This window comes from Oncorhynchus clarkii, chromosome 2 (assembly GCF_045791955.1).
Source record: "Oncorhynchus clarkii lewisi isolate Uvic-CL-2024 chromosome 2, UVic_Ocla_1.0, whole genome shotgun sequence".
Lineage (NCBI taxonomy): Eukaryota > Metazoa > Chordata > Actinopteri > Salmoniformes > Salmonidae > Oncorhynchus > Oncorhynchus clarkii.
The window spans coordinates 84,723,801-84,743,208 of NC_092148.1; the positions used below are offsets into that span (position 1 = coordinate 84,723,801).

Consider the following 19,408-nt stretch of genomic DNA (forward strand, 5'->3'; position numbering starts at 1 on the left):
CATAAATGGATCTGTGCCATTCACTTTGAACTGGACGGTGTTAACGGCATGAGTGGTCGTGAGTAAATGTGCTTATCTTGAGATCAAAGCCAGAGCTACATGTAGCGATGTGTGTACATTTGTTTATATCCTTTGCTAGTTAGTGAGTTATTAGCCCAGTTATAGATCATTTGTAGTCAGCAATGGGGGAGTGATTGCTTCCTACAAGAGCACAAAACAGATATTTGTTTTGTCTTAAAGTGGCAGTGTTGTATTTTGAGACAGGCTTGAATGAGCTAAGTAGCCAATAGACAGAGGATAGCCTAATTTGTCTGAGTCTCTGTAATAATGGCATGGGAATAATGCTGCATTTTATTTTGTAAAGTGGTTTCTTTCATCAAACAACACAACATTTTCAGTCACCTCCTTGTCCGGATAAATCGCTTATGTCAAACCCTGTGTCACGGCCGTTAAAAGAACTGGACCAAGGTGCAGCGTGGTGAGAGTACATTTTCTCTTTTATTCAAAATGCCGCCGACAAAACGTGAAGCTTAAGGCTATGTGCCATCAAACAAAGTTAACTTCCCACAAACACAGGTGGGGAAAAGGGTACCTAAGTATGGTTCCCAATCAGAGACAACGATAGACAGCTGTCCCTGATTGAGAACCATACCCGGCCAAACATAGAAATAGAAAATCATAGAAACACAAAACATAGAATGCCCACCCCAACTCACGCCTGACCAAACAAAATTAGAGACATAAAAAGGATATCTAAGGTCAGGGCGTGACACCCTGCATGTTTTTTTCAAAGGTGTCATGGAATGTAGGCCTACATTGAATACCACACATTGGTTGCTGCTGTAGGGTGAAAGATAGAACAGCTATTTCCATGTTAAAATGTTATGGGATGCATTTTCTCCATTGTCACTCTGTTAGGCATGCATTATGATCAAATTGCCACAGTAGCCCACTTCACCACTCTTAAAACTAACTTTAAAGCAGGTACAGCCTCAGTGTTCACAGTAAACAGAACGTTCAAGTTGGCACTCAGCAAACCTGACATTTGCTCAGTGACAACATTTGTTTGAGGAAACATTGACCTTTTTAAAACCGATTTTTTTTTTTGTAGATTTTTTTTTCACAAACACTATTCAACACTATCACTTTTTTGTATTTTAAGAATTTTAACACAGGTTTAACACCTACAGTGTAACACACCTTTCTAACACTGTACCTTTAAAAAAAAAAAGTTTAAACATAGGCTCAGGCTCTGCTGTAACCTCATAACCACGTGTGCCAATTAGTAGGCAAGTTGTCTCCGTTTCAGGCTACCAAGCCCATGAAACTGGTCCGCGCTCAGATTCCATGTCATCAGATAATACCTTGTGTTCCTCTGCTGCTCTATATCATAGCCTCTCTTTATCAAGCTCAGACTCCATATCATTAGATAAAACCTTGTGTTCCTCTGCTACTCTATCATAGCCTCTCTTTATCAAGCTCAGACTCCATATCATTAGATAAAACCTTGTGTTCCTCTGCTACTCTATCATAGCCTCTCTTTATCAAGCTCAGACTCCATATCATTAGATAAAACCTTGTGTTCCTCTGCTACTCTATCATAGCCTCTCTTTATCAAGCTCAGACTCCATATCATTAGATAAAACCTTGTGTTCCTCTGCTACTCTATCATAGCCTATCTTTATCAAGCTCAGACTCCATGTCATTAGATAAAACATTGTGTTCCTCTGCTACTCTATCATAGCCTCTCTTTATCAAGCTCAGACTCCATATCATTAGATAAAACCTTGTGTTCCTCTGCTACTCTATCATAGCCTCTCTTTATCAAGCTCAGACTCCATATCATTAGATAAAACTTTGTGTTCCTCTGCTACTCTATCATAGCCTATCTTTATCAAGCTCAGACTCCATATCATTAGATAAAACCTTGTGTTCCTCTGCTACTCTATCATAGCCTCTCTTTATCAAGCTCAGACTCCATATCTCAATCTCTTCATTCAAAGACTCAATCATGGACACTCTTACTGACAGTTGTGGCTGCTTTGTGTGATGTATTGTTGTCTCTACCTTCTTGCCCTTTGTGCTGTTGTCTGTACCCAATAATGTTTGTACCATGATGTGTTGCTACCATGTTGTTGTCATGTTGTGTTGCTACCATGCTGTGTTGTCATGTGTTGCTGCCTTGCTGTGTTGTTGTCTTAGGTCTCTTTGTGTAGTGTTGTGTTGTCTCTCTTGTCGTGATGTGTGTTTTAATCCCAGTCCCCTGTCCCCGCAGGAGGTATTTTGCCTTTTGGTAGGCCGTCATTGTAAATAAGAATTTGTTCTTAACTGACTTGCCTAGTTAAATGAAGGTTAAATAAAAATCAATAATAAAATAACTCCATATCATTAAATAAGACCTTGTGTTTTTCTGCTATTCAATCACAGTCTCTCTTTCACACAGGTACATATTTGTTTTCTTTTTGGTCATTGTTTTCTTTACTGCCGGAAAGCTGATATGTTGATATGCTTCAGTTAGCCTCATGACTGGTTTCACATTTTTCTCCAGTGATTTAAAAGTTCAAATAGATCTTAAACAAGTGTCATTTATATTTACTATTCCCTTATCCAGATGGATTAGTCATTTAACTAGCTCTTATCAACATCTCTTATCAAGTTGTACATTTCAGTGCATGGAGAATGGTGTTATTTCTATCAGACCCTATTCATGGTTTAGCTGTTCGGGAGTCTTATGGGGGTAGAAGCTGTTAAGAAGACTTTTAGACCTAGACTTGGCGCTCCGGTACAGCTTGCCATGCGGGGGCAGAGAGAACAGTCTATGACTAGGGTGGCTGGAGTCTTTGACAAGTTTTAGAGCCTTCCTCGCACACCACTTGGTACAGTGGCTTGTGAAAGTATTCACCCCCCTTGGCATTTTTCCTATTTGTTGCCTTACAACCTGGAATTAAAATGTATTTTGGGGGTGTTTGTGTAATTTGATTTACACAACATGCCTCCCACTTTGAAGATGCAAAATATTTTTTACTGTGAAACAAACAAGAAATAAGACAAAAATACAGAAAACTTGAGCGTACTTAATAACTATTCACACCCCCAATACATTGTAGAGCCACCTTTTGCAGCAATTACAGCTGCAAGTCTCTTGGGGTATGTCTCTATAAGCTTGGCACATCTAGCCATTGGGATTTTTGCCCATTCTTCAAGGCAAAACTGCTCAAGCTCCTTCAAGTTGGATGGGTTCCACTGGTGTACAGCAATCTTTAAGTCATACCACAGATTCTCAATTTGATTGAGGTCTGAGATTTGACTAGGCCATTCCAAGACATTTACATGTTTCCCCTTAAACCACTCGAGTGTTGCTTTAGCAGTATGCTTAGGGTCATTGTCCTGCTGGAAGGTGCACCTCCGTACCAGTCTCAAATCTCTGGAAGACTGAAACAGGTTTCCCTCAAGTATTTCCCTGTATTTAGCACCATCTATCATTCCTTCAATTCTGACCAGTTTCAAAGTCCCTGCAGATGAAAAACATCCGACAGCATGACGCTGCCACCACCACGCTTCACTGTGGGGATGTTGTTCTCAGGGTGATAAGAGGTGTTGGGTTTGTGCCAGACATAGAATTTCCTTGATGGCCAAAAAGCTCAATTTGAGTCTCATCTGACCACAGTACCTTCTTCCATATGTTTGGGGAGTCTCCCACATGCCTTTTGGCGAACACCATTTGTGTTTGCTTCTTTTTTTCTTTAAGCAATGGCTTTTTTTCTGGCCACTCTTCTGTAAAGCCCAGCTCTGTGGAGTGTACAGCTAAAAGTGGTCCTATGGACATATACTGCAATCTCCGCTGTGAAGCTTTGCAGCTCCTTCAGGGTTATCTTTGGTCTCTTTGTTGCCTCTCTGATTAATGCCCTCCTTGCCTGGTCCATGAGTTTTGGTGGGCAGCCCTCTCTTGGCAGGTTTGTTGTGGTGCCATATTCTTTCAATTTTTTAATAGTGGATTTAATGGTGCTCTGTGGGATTGTTACGGATACAGGTATCCTGTGTCTGTGTGTATCCTGTGTCTGTGTGTATCCTGTGTCTGTGTGTATCCTGTGTGTGTTTTCTCTCCTTCTCCCCTCACAGGTGAAAATCATCACTCCCCAATCAGTCAACAATCAACCCATCAATCAGAAGACACACCTCCTCCTGTTTCCTACCCTATCACAGTTCCTTCCCCATGGTTTAAAAACCCCATCATTTGTTTGTTCAAGAGCTCAATCTTTGTAATGCCATGTTGGTAGATAGCTGTTCTATATAGATTTCAGGAGCTCAATCTTTGTAATGCCATGTTGGTAGATAGCTGTTCTATATAGATTTCAGGAGCTCAATCTTTGTAATGACATGTTGGTAGATCTCTGCTCTTGATAGATTTCAGTAGCACAATCTCTTTGTAAATACCATGTATGTAGATCTCGCTCTTTGTGTAATAATTAACCTCTTCTTTTGTTTGAGCACCTCCAAATCACTTTGTCATCTCCTGTGAGTATTGTTTTTGTTTATGGTGTTTGCTGGTGGGAAAAAGGGGAAACCAAGACAAGTCGCCCATGGGCATACACTACCCGTAGGTAAACTTTGTTAAAACACACTAGTTAGAACTGGGCGGACCACCCACTGTATTTTTGGTTAGTTAGGTAGCTGTTGTTGAAATAGGCTAGTCTAGCTTAGGGGTGTTTTGAATACTTATTGTTTCTTTCCTTGGGTCCAGCTCAGCCCCTTTTCCTGCTCCCCCCCCCCCCCATTACCGTGTGTTTATAATAAACCCTGAGTTTGACGGTATTATTTCGGTTGTCGTGGTTATTTCGTTCACTTTTACTTTGTCACTATTATAAATTACATGAGTTATGTTACGGGTCTCACTACCATCCCCCCTAGACTGTCGGGCCAAAAGGGATTCGTAACAGGGATGTTCAAAGTTTTGGATATATTTTTATAACCCAACCCTGATCTGTATTTCTCCACAACTTAGTCCCTGACCTGTTTGGAGAGCTCCTTGGTCTTCATGGTTCCACTTGCTTGGTGGTGCCCCTTGCTTAGTGGTGTTGCAGACTCTGGGGCCTTTCAGAACAGGTGTGTATATACTGGGATTATGTGACAGATCATGTGACACTAAGATTGCACACAGGTGGACTTTATTTAACTAATTATGTGACTTCTGAAGGTAATTGGTTGCACCAGATCTTATTTAGGGGCTTCATAGCAAAGGGGGGTAATACATATGCACGCACCACTTTTCCATTATTTATTTATTTGTTGAATTTTTTTAAACAAGTGATTTTTTTTCATTTCACTTCACCAATTTGGACTATTTTGTGTATGTCCATTACATGAAATCCATGTAAAAATACATTTAAATTGTTGTAATTCAACAAATTAGGAAAAACGCCAAGGGGGATGAATACATTTGCAAGGCGCTGTATAGAGGTCCTGGATGGCAGGAAGCTTGGTCCCAGTGATGTACTGTGCCATACTCATTATCCTCTGTAGTGCCTTGCGGTTGGAGGCCGAGCAGTTGCTATACTACCAGGCAGTGATGCAACCGGTCAGGACGCTCTCGATGGTGCAGCTGTAGAACCTTTTGAGGATCCATGCCAAATCTTTTCAGTCTCCTGATGTTTGCTATTATGAACAGCTAGAGTTCTGAAAAAACACTGTCACATCTTAGTGGTTTTGAAATATGTATTGTTTAATCACATTGGAAAGAAAATACATGGAGTGAACAAATATAGTAAATACAAAGTCTCTCAAAAGATACACATTTGCTTACTGCTTTTGTATGCTTTTATTTAAATTGGTCCTCTCTTTTGGAGCAGGATTGGGCCTAGAATGTGAGTAGAGACCTATAGTGACAGACACAGATTTGAGATATCATCTGTATGGACAAAACACTGCTTAAACATCAGTAATAACACTACAACAGAGAGCACGTATGGTCACATATCCACAGAATGTATAGTGTCTTTCTCCTCTTTCTCCTCGTCAGTAAAATGTACTCCGCTTCAAGATGTACGGCCTCCGAGCTTTGGTGTTTTTCACTTGCCTCTTAAAAATATACGGTGATTTCCTTTTGAGCGGGTTGTCACTGTTTTGATCGGCGTCAAAGTACTCTTGAGAGTTGTCAAGCAGCTGTAAAGAAAAACAGAATAATCAAATCAAATGTTATTTGTCACATGCACCGAATACAACATTCGACCTTATGGTCGACCTTATGGTGAAATGCTTACTTACAAGCCCTTAACCAACAACAATTAAAGAGCAGCAGTAAAATAACAATAGCGAGGCTATATACAGGGGGTACCGGTACAGAGTCAATGTGCGGGGGCACCGGTTAGTCGAGGTAATTGAGGTAATATGTACATGTACACTACCGTTCAAAAGTTTGGGGTCACTTAGAAATGTCCTTGTTTTTGAAAGAAAAGCACATTTTTGTCCATTAAAATAACATCAAATTGATCAGAAATATAGTGTAGACATTGTTATTGTTGTAAATTACTACTGCAGCTGGAAATGGCAGATTTTTTATGGAATATCTACATAGGCACAGAGGCCCATTATCAGCAAACATCACTCCTCTGTGTTCCAATGACACGTTGTGTTAGCTACTCCAAGTTTATCATTTTAAAAGGCTAATTGGTCCTTAGAAAACCATTTTGTAATTATGTTATCGCAGTTGAAAACTGTTGTTCTGATTAAAGAAGCAATAAAACTGTCCTTCTTTAGACTAGTTGAGTATCTGGAGCATCAGCATTTATGGGTTCAATTACAGGTTCAAAATGTCCAGAAACAAATAACGTTCTTTTGAAACTCATCAGTCTATTCTTTTTCTGAGAAATGAAGGCTATATGCTAAGAAACTGAAGATCTCGTACAACGCTGTGTACTACTCCCTTCACAGAACAGCGCAAATGGTCTCTAACCAGAATAGAAAGAGGAGTGGGAGGCCCTGGTGCACAACTGAGCAAGAGCACAAGTACATTAGAGTGTCTAGTTTGAGAAACAGACGCCTCACAAGTCCTCAACAAGTCCTAAACAAGTCCTCAACTGTCAAAGACTCCAGCCACTGTAGTCATAGACTGTTCTCTCTGTTACAGCACGACAAGCAGTACTGGAGTGCCAAGTCTAGGTCCTCAACTGGTAGTTTCATTAAATAGTACCCGCAAAACGCCAGTCTCAACATCAACAGTGAAGAGGCGACTCCGGGATGCTGGCCTTCTAGGCAGAGTTGCAAAGAAAAAGCCATATCTCAGACTGGCCAATAAAAATAAAAGATTAAGATGGGCAAAAGAACACAGACACTGGACAGAGGAACTCTGCCTCGAAGGCCAGCATTCCGGAGTCACCTCTTCACTGTTGACGTGTTTTGAGGGTACTATTTAATGAAGCTGCCTGTTGAGGACCTAGACTTGGCACTCCAGTACCGCTTGTCGTGCTGTAGCAGAGAGAACAGTCTATGACTACGGTGGCTGGAGTCTTTGACAATTTTTAGGGCCTTCCTCTGACACCGCCTGATATAGAGGTCCTGGATGGCAGGAAGCTTGGCCCCAGTGATGAACTGGGCTGTACGCACTACCCTCTGTAGTGCCTTGCTGTCGGAGACCGGGCAGCTGCCATACCAGACGTTGATGCAACCGGTCAGGATGCTCACGATGGTGCAGCTGTAGAACTTTTTGAGGATCTGAGGACCCATACCACATCTTTTCAGTCTCCTGAGGGGGAATAGGCTTTGTAATGAGCCACTCCTGGTGCATAAGGCCATGAAAACACAAATGACACCCTATGTTCCCCTGTATAGTGCACTACTTTTGACAAGGCCCATAGAGCTCTGGTCAAAAGTAGTGCACTTTAAAGAATAGGGTGCCATTTGGAGCGCAGATATAATAATAATAATTTTGACACCAGATAATGGTTGGGTTGTACCTACTTTATGCAGCTGTGGTTCAAATAAGTGTTTAGTGTATTTTCTTCCATTCGTGAGAAAACAGGTCATCTGTATAGTCAGGCCGAAGAGACCTTGATCATGATGTGTGAGGAGCTGTGTAGTTGACAGTGTGCACATCAATGTGATGGAGAAGCTGACAGTGTGCACATCATCGTGATGGAGAAGCTGACAGTGTGCACATCAACGTGATGGAGAAGCTGACAGTGTGCACATCAACGTGATGGAGAAGCTGACAGTGTGCACATCAACGTGATGGAGAAGCTGACAGTGTGCACATCAACGTGATGGAGAAGCTGACAGTGTGCACATCAACGTGATGGAGAAGCTGACAGTGTGCACATCAACGTGATGGAGAAGCTGACAGTGTGCACATCAACGTGATGGAGAAGCTGACAGTGTGCACATCAACGTGATGGAGAAGCTGACAGTGTGCACATCAACGTGATGGAGAAGCTGACAGTGTGCACATCAACGTGATGGAGAAGCTGACAGTGTGCACATCAACGTGATGGAGAAGCTGACAGTGTGCACATCAACGTGATGGAGAAGCTGACAGTGTGCATATCAACGTGATGGAGAAGCTGACAGTGTGCATATCAACGTGATGGAGAAGCTTGAGAAAACAGACGAGGAGAAGGATAGGTGTTTAACGAGGGCTGTTCAGCGCTGTGCAGGCCCAGGGATGGATGCTCATCGTGGGTATTTAGCTCTGTGCAGGGCCCAGAGATAGATGCTCATCGTGGGTATTTAGCGCTGTGCAGGGCCCAGAGATAGATGCTCATCGTGGGTATTTAGCGCTGTGCAGGGCCCAGAGATAGATGCTCATCGTGGGTATTTAGCGCTGTGCAGGGCCCAGAGATAGATGCTCATCGTGGGTATTTAGCGCTGTGCAGGGCCCAGAGATAGATGCTCATCGTGGGTATTTAGCGCTGTGCAGGGCCCAGAGATAGATGCTCATCGTGGGTATTTAGCGCTGTGCAGGGCCCAGAGATAGATGCTCATCGTCGGTATTTAGCACTGTGCAGGGCCCAGAGATAGATGCTCATTGTGGGTATTTAGCGCTGTGCAGGGCCCAGAGATAGATGCTCATCGTAGGTATTTAGCGCTGTGCAGGGCCCAGAGATAGATGCTCATCGTGGGTATTTAGCGCTGTGCAGGGCCAAGGGATAGATGCTCATCGTGGGTATTTAGTGCTGTGCAGGGCCCAGGGATAGATGCTCATCGTGGGTATTTAGCGCTGTGCAGGGCCCAGGGATAGATGCTCATCGTGGGTATTTAGCGCTGTGCAGGGCCCAGGGATAGATGCTCATCGTGGGTATTTAGCGCTGTGCAGGGCCCAGGGATAGATGCTCATCGTGGGTATTTAGCGCTGTGCAGGGCCCAGGGATAGATGCTCATCGTGGGTATTTAGCGCTGTGCAGGGCCCAGGGATAGATGCTCATCGTGGGTATTTAGCGCTGTGCAGGGCCCAGGGATAGATGCTCATCGTGGGTGAGCGATATGTGTGTGGCCCTGTTTATACGTATGTCTTTTTGTGTGCGCACTGCTCTCTGTAGACCTACAATGCTCATCCCTGTGCTTGTTTTCTATATGTGTGTATGCAAAGTGTGTGTGTGTTTTCTATTCAAATGGGGAAAATTGCTCTCTTTGCTGTGTATCAGCCTCTATCATTGTAGGTGTCGGTATGGTCATCCCTGTATGTGGCCTGATTCAATCAGATCGAGCTGATGCTTTGACGGTAATGGAGGTGTAACTGTGGTATGAGCTGACAAATCGGGGAGCGGCTGCTGTGTTGTGTCACAAACCAATCCCTTCCTTATTATCCCTACTGAGCTAGAAGTTCAAAACGGTACTAGACAGTGAAGGCTCTATCCATGGTAGAAATAATGACTCTGAAATGTCAAACCGTTGATGTGAGGCTAATGCATGTTTTCATGTTAATTTGGATGGGAGGATTGTAGCCTGTCAGTCTAATTCGAGTGTATGAACTTGTAACGTGTCTGCATGGGATTTGTTGGATTATAGTCGGGTGTGGTTTCGTTGCACACAATGGCAGTGTCCGCGATAAGGTAATGCAACGAGCCACTTGTGGATTTGACAGCTCTAATTCAGTTCCACCTCCGACACCTCCGAATCCAGTCCTTAGCGTCTGTATATCCCAGTGTACACAATGTATGCATGCATCCCTGTGTCCGTCCCTCACCTCTCGGGGCTGCAGTACTCTGCAGATGTGCTGTAGATCGAGGAGCTCATCCAAGGGCTCCGGCAGGGAGGCCAGCCTCTCCCCCAGCTCCTCCCCAGTGTTATACTCCACCTGTTCTCTCCACAACCGGCTGTTTATCAGGCTGTTCACCATCCTGCACACATTCACCAGGGACACACGCCAGTAGGGGGCGTTCTGCTTGCTCTGTTTCATGTGGGAGACGATAAGAAATAATTAAGACAGTGTGTGTGTGTGTGTGTGTGTGTGTGTGTGTGTGTGTGTGTGTGTGTGTGTGTGTGTGTGTGTGTACGTGTTTAACTATACTTGTGGAGACCATAAGTCCGCACAAGAATAGTAAACAAACAAAAATTTGACCAACTGGGGACATTTTGTTAGTCCCCACAAGGTCAAATGCTATTTCTATGGTGTTTAGGGTTAAGGTTAGAATTAGTGTTAGGATTAGTGTTCGGATTAGTGTTAGGGTTAGAATTCGGTTTAGGGTTAGAATTGGGGTTAGGGTTAGAATTCGGTTTAGGGTTAAGAGCTAGGGTTTCGGTTTAGGTTAAATTTAGGTTAGGTTTTTGGGTTAGGGTTAAGGTCAAGGTTAGGGTAAGGGTACGGGTTAGGGTTAGGGGTTAAGGAAAATAGGATTTAGAATGGGACTGAATTGTATGTCCCCACAAGGTTAGCTGTGCTGTGTAAGACTGTGTGTGCGCATGCGTGTGCGTGTGTGTGTGTGTGTTTGTGTGTGTGTGTGTGTGTGAATATCTGTGCTTTCTGCTCCCTCTCACAATTCATGGCAACAGATCAGATCTTAACCTTATCTAGCTCCAAGCCTGCTGTATCATAGTCTAGTTTGAGCGTGTGGTATTGGATGGTGTGAAGCCCCTGCCGCTGCCTGTGGGGACCCCTGTGCGTGGGCCGACTCCATAACAGCGCACAGCCCAGACTCCCTCCCGGGTGTCACTGACAATGATGAACAGAGTCATAAGGAATATAAGATTGGAGCTTCTAAATCATCTCAAATCCCATCTCACCTATCAGCTTTGCTTTTATAGATGGCATAGGATAGCACTTTTATTTCCTGGCATAGTCATTGTTGAGAGAGGAGTTGTTAGATATTACATATGGATTTTATAGGCCAGGGGGGAGAAATGGCACAGAGTGGATATGTATCGTACCGAGCATTCTGAGCCATAAACCACTCCAGAGACGAGACAGAAAGGACGCCTCGGTCTGGCTGGATAGTGTTGTGAGTTCCTGACAATATTAACATTTAGAGAACCCTACAATTGCAAATGAGGTCTTGTTTACTTCCTAATGAACAGTTTATTAACACACTGAGTTGTGAGACGAGTGGTAGGTTCACTTTTAATTGTGTCTCGTCCTTCGTCAGTATCTTTTCGCTCAGTGTCACTTAATCAATGAGGGACTGAGGGACGGATCCTGTGTTTATGGAGCAGGAATGGTCCAATAATGCCTGCATCCCCAGCAGAGTGACTAACTGCCATTTTAAATGGCCAGTCCCAATTTTCTATTGAATTGTCTGTCAATGGCTAGTCTTTCATGACAGTTATGGGTGCCGAGATTATCCACTGGCTAGATTACTACACCAGCCATTATTAAATTAACTATTCCTTTAAAACACTGGCTACTGGTTTATCCAGAATAAGTTTATCTCACCTTACTCACCAATTGATTGACTGAAACAGCTTGGCGAAAATTTAAACGCAATGTTCCCGCGTCAGCGGAGACTGCATTCACGGTCAACACTGTAAATGTCGGCTCACGGTAAACGCTGTAAATGTCGGCTCACGGTCAACACTGTAAATGTCGGCTCACGGTCAACACTGTAAATGTCGGCTCACGGTCAACACTGTAAATGTCGGCTCACGGTCAACACTGTAAATGTCGGCTCACGGTCAACACTGTAAATGTCGGCTCATGGTCAACACTGTAAATGTCGTCTCACGGTCAACACTGTAAATGTTGGCTCACGGTCAACACTGTAAATGTCGGCTCACGGTAAACGCTGCAAATGTCGGCTCACGGTAAACGCTGTAAATGTCGGCTCACGGTCAACACTGTAATTGTCGGCTCACGGTCAACACTGTAAATGTCGGCTCACGGTAAACGCTGTAAATGTCGGCTCACGGTCAACACTGTAAATGTCGGCTCACGGTCAACACTGTAAATGTCGGCTCACGGTCAACACTGTAAATGTCGGCTCACGGTAAACGCTGCAAATGTCGGCTCACGGTAAACGCTGTAAATGTCGGCTCACGGTCAACACTGTAATTGTCGGCTCACGGTCAACACTGTAAATTTCGGCTCACGGTCAACACTGTAAATTTCGGCTCACGGTAAACGCTGTAAATGTCGGCTCACGGTCAACACTGTAAATGTCGGCTCACGGTCAACACTGTAAATGTCGGCTCACGGTAAACGCTGTAAATGTCGGCTCACGGTCAACACTGTAATTGTCGGCTCACGGTCAACACTGTAAATGTCGGCTCACGGTAAACGCTGTAAATGTCGGCTCACGGTCAACACTGTAAATGTCGGCTCACGGTCAACACTGTAAATGTCGGCTCACGGTCAACACTGTAAATGTCGGCTCACGGTAAACGCTGCAAATGTCGGCTCACGGTAAACGCTGTAAATGTCGGCTCACGGTCAACACTGTAAATGTCGGCTCACGGTCAACACTGTAAATGTCGGCTCACGGTCAACACTGTAAATGTCGGCTCACGGTCAAAACTGTAAATGTCGGCTCACGGTCAACACTGTAAATGTCGGCTCACGGTCAACACTGTAAATGTCGGCTCACGGTCAACACTGTAAATGTCGGCTCACGGTAAACGCTGCAAATGTCGGAAATTACTTTTGAATTTCAACGCGAGCTTACGTCTAATTCCCTGTTCTAATTCCACTCTTTTCTATTCTGTTTAGTAAAATATGTGGGAATGCATGCAGCAGTTAAAGACTGACATGACAGATACTAATTAAATAATAAACTGTTGTTTAACACCACTGATCATTTGTGCAGTTGTCTCTTCATGGCCTGTCAAACAGCTGCCAAATAAGATCACCAACAAGTGTCATGGAAACAATAGTCAACCTATTTCAACAGATATTAGCAAACTGATCCCCAACGGAACTATGTGTAATGGGTGTATAATCTAAAGAGAAACCATGTGTAATGGGTGTATAATCTAAAGAGGAACCATGTGTAATGGGTGTATAATCTAAAGAGGAACCATGTGTAATGGGTGTATAATCTAAAGAGGAACCATGTGTAATGGGTGTATAATCTAAAGAGGAACTATGTGTAATGGGTGTATAATCTAAAGAGAAACCATGTGTAATGGGTGTATAATCTAAAGAGGAACCATGTGTAATGGGTGTATAATCTAAAGAGGAACCATGTGTAATCTGTGTATCATCAAAGAGGAACCACGTGTAATGGGTGTATAATCTAAAGAGGAACCATGTGTAATGGGTGTATAATCTAAAGAGGAACCATGTGTAATCTGTGTATCATCTAAAGAGGAACCATGTGTAATGGGTGTATAATCTAAAGAGGAACCATGTGTAATCTGTGTATCATCTAAAGAGGAACCATGTGTAATGGGTGTATCATCTAAAGAGGAACCATGTGTAATGGGTGTATAATCTAAAGAGGAACCATGTGTAATGGGTGTATAATCTAAAGAGGAACCATGTGTAATGGGTGTATAATCTAAAGAGGAACCATGTGTAATGGGTGTATAATCTAAAGAGGAACCATGTGTAATCTGTGTATCATCTAAAGAGGAACCATGTGTAATCTGTGTATCATCTAAAGAGGAACTATGTGTAATGGGTGTATAATCTAAAGAGGAACCATGTGTAATCTGTGTATCATCTAAAGAGGAACCATGTGTAATCTGTGTATATAATCTAAAGAGGAACCATGTGTAATGGGTGTATAATCTAAAGAGGAACCATGTGTAATGGGTGTATAATCTAAAGAGGAACCATGTGTAATGGGTGTATAATCTAAAGAGGAACCATGTGTAATCTGTGTATCATCTAAAGAGGAACCATGTGTAATCTGTGTATCATCTAAAGAGGAACTATGTGTAATGGGTGTATAATCTAAAGAGGAACCATGTGTAATCTGTGTATCATCTAAAGAGGAACCATGTGTAATCTGTGTATATAATCTAAAGAGGAACCATGTGTAATCTGTGTATAATCTAAAGAGAAACCACGTGTAATGGGTGTATAATCTAAAGAGGAACCATGTGTAATCTGTGTATCATCTAAAGAGGAACTATGTGTAATGGGTGTATAATCTAAAGAGGAACCACGTGTAATGGGTGTATAATCTAAAGAGGAACCATGTGTAATGGGTGTATAATCTAAAGAGGAACCATGTGTAATCTGTGTATCATCTAAAGAGGAACTATGTGTAATGGGTGTATAATCTAAAGAGGAACCACGTGTAATGGGTGTATAATCTAAAGAGGAACCATGTGTAATGGGTGTATAATCTAAAGAGGAACCACGTGTAATGGGTGTATAATCTAAAGAGGAACCATGTGTAATGGGTGTATAATCTAAAGAGGAACCACGTGTAATGGGTGTATAATCTAAAGAGGAACCATGTGTAATCTGTGTATCATCTAAAGAGGAAAAAGAAAAAGATAAGTGTCTAGTACAACACTGTCTAGTACAACACTGTCTAATACAACACTGTCTAATACAACACTGTCTATCCAGTGTCTTCTTGAGCACTCCATCACTCATCTGGCGACCTATTATTACAATCAGCCCTCCAAGGAACCTTATAAACCATAAATCACAAGAGTTTATTTGTCATAGTCATGTCTCAGTGTGTCCGCCTCATTATCAGACTGAGAGTGGGGTGTGTGTGTGTGTGTGTGTGTGTGTGTGTGTGTGTGTGTGTGTGTGTGTGTGCGTGTGTGCGTGCGTGCGTGTTGGCTGCACGGCGCTATGTTGCTGTCAGAGACCATCTGAATGGTATTAGCTCAGGTAATCAGTCTCCAGGCTCCACTAGTTCCAGTTCCATGATAAATACCCATATAGAAGAAGTAATAATTATGTTATACTTGAATGAATTTAAAACGTTTTTAATTCAATTCCCATTACGTGTGTGTGTGTGTGCGCGCGCGTGCGTGTGGGTGTGTATATGCATGTGTGAGTGTTTATGCAGGTGTGAGTCGAAAAGTATTGAAGTGACTGGAAAAAAGTGATTTTGAAAGCTTTACTGGTGCATTAGAAGATTATTGACTGTACTAGATTGAACATTATGTTTTTTTCAAAGATCATATATCCTAATAAAGAAATCTGTGAAACTATGAACAATTAGAATCAACAATGAGACAATTCAAGTTGAAACAGAAACCCAGAGAGGAAGATGACATATCTAAAGGACAGGTCTATATCCAGCCCCCATGAAAGAGCACTCACACACACACACACACACACACACACACACACACCTCAGATCTGACAGGTGCAAAGAGGAAGCAGTACAGTACCTTTGAAGTAAAGAGACTGCTCAATAGCTCCTCTTCTATCGCCCGCTGTTCTTGGTCAACATCTGTCAGATAGACACAAAACAAGAGTTGGAGTACTGATGTACAGGTATCATACAGGTATCATACAGGTACCATACAGGTATCATACAGGTACCATACAGGTACCATACAGGTATCATACAGGTATCATACAGGTACCATACAGGTATCATACAGGTACCATACAGGTACCATACAGGTATCATACAGGTATCATACAGGTACCATACAGGTAGGCATGTAACAATACTAATACAGGTATCATACAGGTATCATACAGGTAGGCATGTAACAATAGTAATACAGGTATCATACAGGTATCATTCAGGTATTTTGTGCTCCAATCCATAATAAAAACTTGGTCTCTATCACCTTGACTTAATGTTGTTCTAGCATTTCCCTCAACAGCTTTATCCAACGGAATTGATTTGTTTGGTGCAAATGTAGACCTCATAGCCTAATCAAGCCGATTTGAAGCCTAATAACTTTCTGTTAGAGCCTGACCCTCAAACATCAGCTAAAGGTGCAATAAAGCTCAACCAAGAAAAGCTCAAAGATTTATGACATCCATTTTGAAGCGTGTCACAGAGTTCAGATAAAAACCCAACTTTGATTAGATGTTCAATCAAATCCCTTTTGCTCCTTGAGCCAGGAAGTTAATACTGCAGTGGGTTAAATCAGGATCACACAGAGTGTTTCTTGGTAGTCTTAAACAAATCTACTTTGAAACAAAAGTATACACTTTACAGACATGGTTATGGGCGTAAAAAAAAAAGACACCTGTACCATGTCAGATATAGAGTTGAAATGTATTCAATTTTGAGTTTGCATCCCAATATTACACTTTATATACATCACAGAAGACTGAAATATAACAACACCGTTTGACACACAGGTAGAAACACTGGATTTTCTGCAGTTGAATAATATATATATATGTTTATTAATTATGAAATATATTAATAACATTCCACCCATGAGGCCACTAGAGGGTGATTTGGTAATTTGACTGCTGGAAAGGGCTCCGGCTGTTTTGGGTGCTGCTAGATCGGATTCCTCTCCTCCCCCTCGCCCACACCCTACAGTAACATCAGTTCATTTCTACGACAGAGCTATGTGCTTAATAAGCTCAACGGAACAATGTGCTGTTTCTTTCGGAGAGGATTAAAGGGCTTATGTAATTGAGGTATAATTAGTAAGGATCACTAAACACCCAAGGTGCCCAGGTTTTTTCAAGACTGGTTGTAATAAAGACTGAATGAGGGCTCTCCAAGACTGGCTATAATAAAGACTGAAACAAACAGAGAACACTGTCACGTCATGGTTATACTCTCGGAAATACGGTATAAAACAGGTTGTTTTAGCCAGTATGATTTGAAAGGGAGAGAGGGGTGAAGAGAGAGAGAGAGAGCAAAAAGAGAAAGAGAGAGAAAGAGAGAGAAAGAAAGAAAGAGGGAGAGAGAGGGAGAGAGAGAGGGGGGGAGAGTGAGAGAGAGAAAGAGGGAGGGAGAGGGAGAGAGCAAGAGAGAGAGAGAGAGAGAGAAAGTGACAGAGAGAGAGAGAGGGAGGGGTGGAGATAGAGAGAGGGGGGGGAGAAAGAGCAAGACAGAGAGGATGAGAAAGAGCAAGAGAGAGAGAGAGAGAGAAATAGAGAAATAGAGAGAGCTAATCAACGAGCAGACAGTCAGATGTGTGTTCATGCATCAATTAACCCAGTGGCCACAAACCCTGATCCTGGAAAGTTTCAATTGGCTGTCTGAGCTGTAAAACACCTGAGACAACTAGGCTAGGGCATTGATTAAATGGATAGATGTATAGTTCTGTGCTGGGCTAGAACAAACCCATGCACACCCTGTATCTCTGCAGATCTACCCCACTAGGACGATGCACACCAAAAATGTGTTGAAAATGAATTTATTGTATTCAAATTTTGCTGCAATGTAATACAACTCTCCAAGTGTGTACTTTACATATGAAGTAGGTTGAAGAAGATTACCTTCAACTTACTAAACTTATGTTTTGAATTGAGGTGAATTAAATTTTGTGGAATTTCAAAGAAACATGATTTGATAAAATAATGTCATTTCTGGACTCTAAATACTTTCAAAACATATAAATAACAAGATCATCTGACAACATTGGGTTTAGAGGATACCCACTATTTCAGAGCATATCTCAGAGAGGTTGTGTCTTCTTGATAGGAATGTCAGGGTAATCAATGGATGTGAATGGACAAGATAACTATAGTGTGCATGGTGAAATCCACCTGTTGCAAAAGTATGTTTCAGTTGAGAGGAATTCAGTTAGTCCGTAGTCTCTGAGAATATGTCCTGTTCTTTCAAGATTAAATCCAACCTAGTCAGTTGACAATGCAACCAATATAACACTCAGCAAGGCAGCAAATCAATTAGCATCAATAGGAAAGGATATCAAAGGAAGCCTGTGCTTACCTGAACATAATACGCCACACGGCAAACAGAGGAGAAGCACAAACGCCAACTGTGTCTGCATCTTGGAGAAAATCCCACACTCTGAATCCAGCTAGCTAAGCAGGACCCAAGTCCATAGGGTTAGGGGTCAATTGCAGAAAGAGAGACAGAGATGGAGGTGGAGGTGGAGAAGGAGTGTACTCACTCAGCCTGTTTCTCCTTGTGTTCTGTTTTTCCTGTCAGTGACAGTGTGTGACTGTGTCCTCCTGGCTGTAGGTAGAATGAATGAAGTGAAGAACACTGGGCTCCATTCCCTCAATATATAAGAGGTAGAATGATGTCAGAGGACCACTCCCCCCCCCCCCCACTCCCTCCTTCATCCTCCATTCCTCCATCCTCTCCCCCTTCCATATCCCCCTTTCTCTTTCTCTCATCACCCTCTCCCCCTCTTTCTCAACCTATGAGCCCTGGCGCTGTGTCATCTTGACATCAGACGTCATCCCCGCGTCACACATCAGGGTTTTGCATCATACAACTTCTAGATGTGGTTATTTTCATATTTGGTTATTTTTATTACTTTAGAGTGGGTAGATTGATTGGTTTTCTGATTTGTTTGTGAAGGAGAGCTGTGTGTCTGAAGTTGAGGACCCCCTGTCTCACTGGGATTCATAGACACACTCTCAGGGCTCTACAAATACTCCATAAACCTTATTTCTGGATGTTTTAGGTGGTGTCTAAATTAGGATTTAATGGTGTCTTATCAAGCCTAGATCAATGTGGTCAAAGTAAAGTTGTACCCCTCTTCTTACCTTGAGACCAAATGCTGTGAAGTTATTACTATGGGTATAGGGAGATTTATTATATGAGTTGTATTATAGGCTTATTTTCACCATATTCAACTATCAAACAAAATGTGTGTGATTATTATATTATATTGTTTTCTTATTTTTTCCCCCAACGATTCCATTGTCATATATTTGAAATAAATAAATACATGATTTGTGTAATAACTATTTTGTGTAATAATATATTAACAACTTCTATCAAAAACCCTAGGCTACTGGTAAACCCAAACAGCGATGATGTATAATCTAATTGTACCATACATAGGTCATGCTATCGTGATGAAAATGCACTCCCGCTAGACGTCAGTCTCAAGCAAATTATGTCTACTTGCTCTTCATTGCGCATTTAAATGCTGCCTAGTGGGCTGTAAT

The 19,408-nt window shown here is 42.3% G+C and overlaps 1 protein-coding gene across 1 annotated transcript; it reads right to left on the minus strand.

The window, feature by feature from the left end:
- Positions 1-5,787: 5,787 nt before the first annotated feature.
- LOC139382911 (neurotensin) lies at positions 5,788-18,446 on the minus strand. The gene is made up of 4 exons (XM_071127178.1): positions 18,213-18,446; positions 15,724-15,785; positions 10,175-10,378; positions 5,788-6,159 (listed from the first exon to the last, which is right to left on the minus strand). The coding sequence occupies exons 1-4, from the start codon at positions 18,271-18,273 to the stop codon at positions 6,013-6,015; spliced, it is 474 nt and encodes a 157-aa protein (XP_070983279.1). The 5' UTR covers positions 18,274-18,446; the 3' UTR covers positions 5,788-6,012.
- Between the last annotated feature and the right edge of the window lie 962 nt (positions 18,447-19,408).

Bases quoted from the DNA above. Each gene is read 5' to 3' on its own strand.
- LOC139382911 (XM_071127178.1), bottom strand. From the start codon at position 18,273: ATGCAGACACAGTTGGCGTTTGTGCTTCTCCTCTGTTTGCCGTGTGGC. The intron at 15,786-18,212 runs GTAAGCACAGGC...TCTATCTGACAG, and splicing joins GTGTGGCGTATTATGTTCAG to ATGTTGACCAAGAACAGCGG. The intron at 10,379-15,723 runs GTACTGTACTGC...CACATGAAACAG, and splicing joins GCAGTCTCTTTACTTCAAAG to AGCAAGCAGAACGCCCCCTA.